A 9,772-nucleotide genomic window follows, 5' to 3' on the forward strand; every position below is an offset into this window, starting at 1 on the left:
ATTTTTATCAACATTTCGTTGTGAATTTTATATGAAGTTCTAAATTTTGTCGCCTCGCCACATCGCATGGGTTTCAGAATTTCGAATGCTATCAACCGCATCAATCTTTGATTTTTATTATATAAATTTCCTTAAATTATCAACGCCTCCTTTATCAAAGCTTTACGTTCTTTCAAAGTTTTACGCTCTTCATGCAACTAACGGGTCTTAATACTAGTTAATAGAACATCTCAAAACAAAATCATTTCTTCTACATAGATGTAATCTCTTTCACAAGTCTTATTATGACAACAATACGAACACGAATAAAAATGACCACCAATGTACATCTCTATATGCATATAGTGTATTATAATTCATCACTACATAAAACTTTCTAAAATCAACAATATTAGTATAGTTTCTCAAATCGCAAACGACTCGTTTTTCTGCTGCACCAACTGCTGAGTATCTGACATCTCAACTTCCTCTTCGTTCCAGTCCCGATCCTTTTGGAACATCAACTCGATCTGCTCCAACGATTTCCCTTTCGTCTCGGGTACCAATTTATAGACAAAAACAACCGACATCGCAGATATCACCGTGAAAATGGAAAACGTCCCCGCCATTGAAATAGCACGAGAAACCGATAAAAATGACATTGCCACTACTCCACTGCATACCCGGTTCCCGACCGCCCCTAGCGCCGAAGCTTGAGCCCGAAGGCGTAAAGGAAATATTTCGGATGTGATAACCCAACAAACAGGCCCGATCCCAATTGAAAAAAAGGCTACATTTGCACATATAGACAGTATCGCCAACGCCACCCCGAGGGTTGTTGCTTTGAAAACCGAAAGACTGATTGCTAACCCGCATAAGCAAGCCGTCATCCCGATTGTGCTCACGTATAGTAACGGTTTTCTCCCGACTTTGTCGATTAGTACGATCGCGACTAAAATAAACACGGTTTTCGCCACCCCGACCGCCACAGTTGCTGCCAAGAGTCTTGACTTTTCTTCAATTCCCGCGGTCTGGAGAATCTCTGGGCTGTAGTATACAGTCGCATCGATTCCGGTTATCTGTTGGAAACACTGGATTCCGAATCCGGTGATTAGCATTCGTCTTAGCGAAGGGGATGGACTCAGTAATTCCCTCCAAACAGCTTTTTCTTCTTGATTCTCTCCGCCTTTGTTTTCAATTCCAGTTCCAATTCCGGCGGCTTTCAGGATTTCTGATAGTCTCTCCTCAACCTCGGCTTCAACATCGATCGTTTTCAGCAACACGGATCTCGCTTCATCGACTCGATTTTGCATCACCAGCCATCTAGGAGACTCTGGGATTATGCATAACGCAAATGCTATAAAAACCGACGGAAGGATTCCAACCGCGAGCATTATCCGCCAGTTTATGTGTGCGGGGAGGCCCGAAAAGGCATAGTTCGAGACATAGCCCAACAGGATCCCGAAATTTATGAATATTTCCGGGAAGGAAGTGAACGAGCCCCGGGAAATCGTGGGTGAAATCTCGGCTATATAAACCGGGGCGATCATGACACCAAACCCGATCCCAACTCCGGCTAGAAGACGGCCCACCATCAGAATTTGGAAGTTGGGGGCTAATGTCATTATAAGTGCACCAACTTGAAACACAATTGCAGCTATCCCCATTGTCCATTTCCGACCGAGGGCATCCGAGGCCCGACCGCCTCCTAGACTGCCCAGTAGTGAGATCACACTCAAGATTCCCACGAGTATCTCTTCTTGAAACTCGCTGATCTTTAGATCCTCTTGAATGAATATGATTGCTCCACTCATAACACCCACATCTGAAATTGGAATAAATCTTTTATTTAAAACGCCTAAAAACATAATTACATACATGTAACGTGTAATAAACAGTTATAGTCAAACCTCCTAACGTACACTAATAAAAGTTAGTGTAAGTAATTAAGTATGCAGCAATTAGGGGTAGCTTATTCCGACTTACGAGAGCTAAATTTCCGCTCATTTCGAGCTCTTTTTCTAATGCTCAAGCTCGGTGGGTTCAACTCGTTTAATATTTTTTAATTAATTTATATAAATTTCTATTATTTATATATTTAAAATAAAACCTTAAATGAGCCTAAGCGAGCTCGTGTGCGGTACCTTAAACGAGCCAACGCTCGGTTGTGCAGTGTAAAATTAATAGATAGAAGTCCAAAAGAGTTAAAACTTAAAAATATACTCGAACTCGATAACTAAGCGGACTTTATTTGGAACTCGGGCTCATTGGCTCAAAATAAGGCTCGGCTCATATCGAGCTTTTTACCAATCAGATCCGGAGCCGCTCGTTTGCACATTAGCAGCAATTAGGACAAAATGGATAGAAAACCGTAGTGGTGTACGCATGCACAAATAGTTGTACCTAACAAGATTCCCAACGCATTTAACGTTCCCCAAAATTAGGCATAATTAGGCATTTATGTCCTGTAACTTAAAAACACCAATGCAATAAAACTGCTGACGTCAAAAACACTACGACCGCATGAATCATTATCGTTCGGATCAAGATCATATTCCAGATTTAAAATCTTAACTTATTTAGAAATTTCAAAAAAAAAAAAGACAAATTTAGATTTAGGGATAACGAAAGTCAACGTTAAATCCAGCCCAGAAAAACGGTTGCAACATAGGCTAAAACAGTTGTACATTCGCTGTCGGTTACAAACTAATTAGAGAGAAAGAACGGAATCAAGGATCAGGTACCGTATCCTAGGAGAACATTGTTGAGAGATGCAAACACAGCACAAGCAAAAACGTATTTCCTCGTACTTGAACTCCTCTCCTGCTGTGTCTGCTTGTACGGTGCAACCTCCAAATCATCATCATCGTAATCATTCAACTCAGAATCCATTCTCCTGTATTTGTTTTTGGATCCGAGAGGAACACCGGACATACCCAGATCCCCACTCCCATTTTCTTGGACGCCCATACCGTTAACGTACAACTAGGATTTGTAAGGTAAAACTAAATTGATTGGTTGGTTTTCGATTGGAAGTTTGATGAGTAAAACCCAGAAACGAATTGGGTTTAATTCATCTCATTGGATCAGATCTGAAGGGGGGGGGGGGGGGGGGGGTGGGAAGAAATCGAGATGTTGAATATGGATTTTGTTTCAAGTTTATCAGCAAGTGGGGCCCTTTAATTGTAATAAAAAGAGTACTTGTTTAGAGGGGATTGGGGGAGAATAAAGACGGGTGAGACTTCATGTATCAAGAGGGAGTCTCTGACCGTAAACCACAAAACATCGGGTTAAAATGTTTGAAAAGAAAAATATAAGATGAAGGGGACTTTCGTGGAAACAAATTTGCTTTAAATAGGGAAAAATATATTCTTCTATAAATTGAACCTTTCCTTTTAACATAAAAAAAATAAAATTGATTCAGTTTCCTTTAATCCTATTGACTGTAGTTAATTACAAGAATAGTAATTATGATTTAGGTTATTAGCCTGTGTAGTGAAGGGCTTCAAAATAAGACGATTTTTGACATGTAGCGTCCAGTTAGCAAATAATAAAATTTTAATTTAGGGTTGTAATGATGTTGTAGCCCCTTCATCGCCACGTCGTCTTTTTTGTTATAATTAAATTAAACAAATAAAAACTCATTAAATTAAATAAATAAATACATTCATAAAAAGGAATACAAAATAAAAATACATAAAAGAAAACATAAAATTTGCGCATTTTTCGACTCGTCGTTCTTCCAATAAAGCGGCCTCTTCGTTTAACACGTTTGAGACGAGGAAGTGGTGTGTGTCTAATAATCCTATAATAATGACCCTCACAACTAAGCTTTAATATTAAAACGAAAATCCTAAAACCACACACAACCGGCAAGTGTACCAATCGCAAGTAGTATAGACCTAGGAAGTCCGAGTATCGAACACCTGGACTTGTAAGACGCTAACGATTACTAACCCTAGACATGACCTACCTTAGAATAATATTTAATTGATTTTTGATTTCTTTTAACTTAACTGAATTAACCTAACTGACTGACAAAACTTACCAAAAATAGAAAGCTTAACGGATAACTAACTGTGTTAACTTACGATGGAGAAAAACGTCTACCTAGGTCTGAATCAAATTGTAGGCCTAACAAGCTAATGGATTGAATGACTTCAAGACACCGGTCCCTAAAGATGACACGACTAAGGATCGCTCGGGCTCACTGGATTACCTGTCGGTCTCACACAACAAGCCTAAACTACTCAAAATAGGCTAAAACGACCAAACCGGGAAACAATTGCTAACGTGTTCTAATGCTAGATCACCTCTCGGTCTCACCAACACTCGATCCTAATGGCAATGAATACTACACAACCAAGGATAGAGGAACAATTCAACTTAAACTAAAATAGATCAACTAGTCGCTCAAAACACCTAAACCTGACAAGAAACGAACTCGCTCTCGCGCAATCCTTTTTCTAGCATGCAAAGGCAATGAGACAACCCTAACTTCCTATCACCTCTTGGTCTCAAAGAAGGTGTCTAACCGTTGTACTTAATCCAAATAATCACGCAACAAAACCCTACGGTGGTACCTACCGCAAACAAACCCTAAACACCAAGTCTAGAATCAAACAATGCACCGATCAATCAATACAAAACTAATCAATCAACACACGGGGTTTATGCAATAAATTGATATAATTTCCAGCCACTAAACACAACATATTTCATGTCTAAATCAAACTTTACAATAGCAATTAAGGTCTATCAATCAAATAATCCATAAAACTTATCAAAACCTAACAATTAACATCATCCCTAGGTAGAACTAACAAGTTTAGCCGAGAATCATAATTGGACAGCCATGAACCTTTAATAAAACCATTAATAAACTCATCTTAAACATCAATTCAAACATCCAATGATCAACAATAATCAATAACAAATCAATCTTTCAAGTAATTGCAAAACTAGTTAACAATTAAACAAGAAAATCAAAGTTGATGAACAATGAAAAGATGTAAGGATATAGGCTGTTCCGAGGCTGTTCATGGCTGTAAAAACTGATGGTTAATGATCCCGAGGCTTGGTTCTTGTGTCTTCTTCCTTCCCTAGCCGTCACAAGCTTCAAACCCTAACCGAAAAAACTTTTTTCCTTTGCTTCCCTCTGCTGCCTGCTGCGATCGCCAGCTTCTAGGGGCTGTTAGGGTTTTTTTATTTTTTATATATTATATTATAATGTAAGATTTGGGCCTCCATGATGCATACGGGCCGGGCCTTGAGCTTTGTCTTGAACTTGTATGCGTAAAAGGCTAGTAGAATGCTCGAAAAGCTCGGTAGATAAAAGGTGCGGAAAATAATATATTACGTAGATAAAAGGTGCGGAAAATACGAGTGTTTTACAACACATCAAGAAGTCATAGTCTTTTCCCATTTGCCTCAATTCAAAAAGATCGGCAATCCAGTCATTGGCTTCGTTGCTATGTTGGAAGGAAGCGTACGTTCCAAGTTTCGGGTTTCGAAACGACAAAACACCTCGTTTAGTCGGCCAATTTCTTCGTGGGCTCCCACATCGGCTGTGACAATGACGAACCCTCATTTTTGGTATTCTTTTTTCTTTCTCTCCATCTGGGTTGAGGCAACTCTTGTATGTTGTCGTCCCCTAAGTTAACGCGTCATCCTCGTCTTCATCAACGAGGTTGAAGTTACGAGCATCGGAGGGTGTCGCGGGTGTGCTCGGATTTGTCGAAAATGAGGTCTTCAACTTTTTTGAAGCCCGGGATGATGCCCCGGATTGTCGAGCGACCAGAACGATGTGTGCCCCGTTCCATTTTGGGCAAACCTGAAGTTTCTCCCAAAAAACTTAAATGCTTAAATGGCTTCACTTGCCCTTCTGGTTGCCCTTGAGTTCGAAAGTCGCTTAACGTTCGAGATTGGATGTTGCCGTCGTTTTGCCCGCTACGCCATCCGTGTTCACTCAATCAGTTGTGTATCCCATCATAAGTTTGGCATTGTTGATTCATGACCTTCCAATGGGCTTGAGCCGCTTCTTTATCCCGAAATTCTTCAATTTTGCCCGTTAGCCTATGCCAAGCTTCAAATATTTTCATCCAAAATATGCCGACAGCTTATTAATTTGCTATAATTAAAACTAATTTTCACAATTAATATTGATTTTAAATAAATACTAAATAAAGTTAAATAAATACTTAATATTAATAACTTACCAACGTCGGGATCCTCTGAAATGGCGATCCAAGCTTTAATTTATCGCTAGTTCCTCCTCCTCCATTCATGGCTTGTATTGCTCATGTGGCGCCACCGGCTCCCACGGTTGCTTCTTTTGTGTTTACGGGCCGCCTTTTGGGTTGAACAGGAGGCCCGTGTTGTTTGAGTCTCCGACACCGTCACCAGCTCCGGCTCCGGCTGTGTAGACCCAAACACCGACATGGGGTTTTGTGGGTGGAGGAAGTTGGCGTACATGTTTAAGTTCGAGTCGGTAAAACGAAATTGATATTCTAGGTTTGGTTGGTTTTCCAGTATCGGGAAGTTGGTTTGTTGGTTTTGCACAGTAGGGTGCTAACCCAAACTGAGCCATGAAAGTTTACGCTCAGTTGGTTTTACGGAGCATGGTATTACCTGAAAGCGGGGAATGGATGGATCGGAATGTTTCTAGGATTCATTTTTGTAGGTTTTTTTGGAGAGTAGATGTATTTTTGTGTGAAATATTGATGTTGTTGGAGAAGAAGAGGGTATATGTATATATGTTGTTTTATTTTATTTTATTTGTGACCGTTATCAATGATCAAAACAATATAATAATAATATTATTCAAGCAGCGCCGACGAAAAATTCTCGTCGCCCCCCTGTCGCCCTCTTATCGCATGGGCGAGGGGGGGAGGTCCCTCCGAAAATCGCCCATCATCGCCCCTGTTTCTCGCCCATTACACATTGCCATACATATCTAGGATTTGAAAGATGATGCAGGGATAAGCTTGATAACAGACCAGTATAAATCGTAACAGTATTGAACTCGAAAATTGTTAAAAATGAATAAGATATCCGTACTGAAAGTGCTTGGTATGGTACTGGTTCGGTACAGTATTTCTAAGGAAAAATCGGTAGCATACTAGTACCGAAAGTACGATCCCATAAACCTCAATAAGTGGGTAGCAAATTGGTGTTGAAAATACTCGGTACCATTTACTCAACCCTAAAGGCGGTGGGAATGTTCTTCTCATCATCGTTCTCCATCATTCATGATCTCTCTTATCTTATCCACGTCAGCTTCACACCATTCCATCCTAGCCTTCATTCAGCCATGGATATATCTTTCATTCATCCCAATTCATCATTCGACCATTTTATAACTTCTATTTTTTAAAACCTAAAATAAATAAACTCTTTAAAATAAAAATAGCATACAAAATAATTAAATACAGCTAAAATATAAAATTAATCCTAAATTCATAAATTATAAAATTAATCCTTCACGTCAGATTCGTCAGTGTTGGAGTCATGATGTTGAACAGAGTTGCAACCGTAGCTATAACCGGAGCCGTAAACTTGAGATGATCTTTTAGAACATCCTACATGGCGATGCGATTAAAACTGTTGTTCATAACTTGGTTTCGGTGCTGACAACATGCCTTTAAAAATGCACCCTCTTCAGGTAGCTCTACACGTGTGGTTATGTAGAATTTGTTGCATTCATAACATTGGTTTTCAAATCCCTCCACTATGAATAAATCTGATGTTAGTTACAACCGGCTACACCAAAATCTTTGTTCAAAGCGACACGAACTGCTGCCTAAAACCGGTTTTCGATTGTGCGTTTTTGTGGTTAGCTACGTCCATCCAAGCCATTGCCAAAGTGACCTCATCATCATCATCAGTCCACGGAACCAATCATGCTCTCGGGCCATTTGTTTAGTAGGTAATTTGAAAAAATTAAGTGGATTTTGAGAGAGTAAATTGCATGAAAGAATGAAAGTTTGTGTTAAGAATGGTTAAATAGGGATTAACTTATTAGGTAAGTTATTTAATTGCTATTTTTTAAATTTGAACATTCATAAGGGTCATATGACCGATGAGGGCTCGGGAGGCGCCGCTCCATCACCACGCTTGTAACATCTCGGACTTTTCGTATTTGTATTCGTTTATATTGAAACCGATTCGAGGATATAATTCAGATCTTTATTATTAATAAAATCATGTATTTGTAAGTATTCTTTGATGTATTTTCATTTCATACCCTTTGTTTTGTTTAAAGTTGCCATTTCTTGATTAAAAACTCTTAAAATATAAAAAATTAACATTATTAAAGCACAAAGACTAAACCTGCCAAAACACGAAACAATTCCCCCCTTGAACATGCCACTCCGCATGGACAAGAAGTGTGGGATGGCCGCAGGGCGCGGCCACACACCTACATAGATCCTTTTCGTTATTTTGTTTCCTAGTTTGTTTTTAGTGCAAAATCGGTTATTTTTTTGACCAAATCACATGTTTTAAGCCCCAAGAAAACTAATCTAGACTAGGTACATGTCCACATTTAACAACCCCTTCATCAAGAATGAATTTTGATGATTTTCTAGTTGATTTAGTCATTAAAACACTATTCAGTTACTTAATCGAGCTTATTAACTAAAATTGACTTATGCTTGCCTATTCTGTATAAACAAGGCATAAATCATCTGCCAAACTCTTCCCTTAACCCTAATAATTTTCTATCAACCGTCACCCACCTTTCACCATCAAGTTCTCCTTTGTTTTGGCTATATTACTCAAAGATACAAGCCTTGGTGTTTGACTTTGCCATAATACAAACCTTGACTTCATTTTTCTATCGATTCATACACATACCGGGTAAGTTGTTTACTGTAAATGGTTTATTATTACTCATTACTCAATAAACCTCAATCAATTTCGAAGATTGAGGGGAATTGACGGTTCAATTGGACTCTAACCCGTGTAAGGCAAATTGGTCAACAACTTTGACCAATCATTTTCTATCACTTCTGGTCAGAACTGACTTTCGGCCCAGAAGAATTTTATTTTTTCCTCAAGATTCTAAGCTACTGACCAAAACCCGACTTCCGAATCGCTGTTCGGATTCTGATCAATACCTGCTCGCTTAAACGTTAATTAACCTCATAACCGGAGTTCTATAGATCCGTTTGGATCAATTTCAGTGGCTATGTTCTTGGTTTTAACAGTATTTATTTTTCTCAAAGTTTTAGGTCTGTTCGATTTATCTCAAATGACGCGTTAAAGAACGATTCGTTTATTTTATTATCTTTTATTCTTATTTTCTTGCACACTCGCCTAAGCAATAAGGCGTGATATCATTCCCGTTTCATTTTACTATTTCAAATGTTTTGGCGATATATGCACATCTAATTCATATTTTTATATCATATATATATATATATACACACACAAACTCGCAAACGTATATATTGTGCGTATTTCAATTAAATGCAAATTGCTACTTGTTTAAGTTTTTGTTTTATCACATTTGGAGAGGTCCATCATAATCACATTAAAGTATGATCATACGTCATCTTAGTAGCCAAAGCCCGGTTCGCATGGCGATGGTTAACCGGCACTCACATTTGTATGCTAGTCATAGTAGCCAATGCCCAATTTTACAACGGTCAACTGACACATTATTTTCTCACGGTTTGATTAATTATTACTCACATTATTTTGTTTGCGCACTTATTATTTATCATTTATTATATATATATATATATATATTATTACTAGTGTCAAAACTGATGATCATCTCACTCAACAT

General features: G+C 38.6%; 1 protein-coding gene across 1 annotated transcript; it reads right to left on the reverse strand.

Annotated features, from left to right (window-relative positions):
• Positions 1-230: 230 nt before the first annotated feature.
• On the reverse strand, positions 231-2,962 carry LOC143551737 (putative polyol transporter 4). Its single transcript, XM_077042110.1, has 2 exons — positions 2,724-2,962; positions 231-1,804 (listed from the first exon to the last, which is right to left on the reverse strand). Exons 1-2 carry the CDS (start codon positions 2,947-2,949, stop codon positions 405-407), a joined length of 1,626 nt encoding a protein of 541 aa, XP_076898225.1. The 5' UTR covers positions 2,950-2,962; the 3' UTR covers positions 231-404.
• Positions 2,963-9,772: the final 6,810 nt, after the last annotated feature.

Source organism: Bidens hawaiensis, unplaced genomic scaffold, assembly GCF_021521415.1.
Source record: "Bidens hawaiensis isolate Kalapana, Puna unplaced genomic scaffold, B.hawaiensis_p1.1 tig00016564_1, whole genome shotgun sequence".
Taxonomy (NCBI): domain Eukaryota; kingdom Viridiplantae; phylum Streptophyta; class Magnoliopsida; order Asterales; family Asteraceae; genus Bidens; species Bidens hawaiensis.

What these genes read in the sequence shown, in the direction of transcription:
- LOC143551737 (XM_077042110.1), bottom strand. Translation starts at nt 2,949, where the DNA reads ATGGGCGTCCAAGAAAATGGGAGTGGGGATCTGGGTATGTCCGGTGTT. An exon ending in CAATGTTCTCCTAGGATACG is followed by an intron (nt 1,805 to 2,723) that starts GTACCTGATCCT and finishes TTCCAATTTCAG; the next exon opens with ATGTGGGTGTTATGAGTGGA.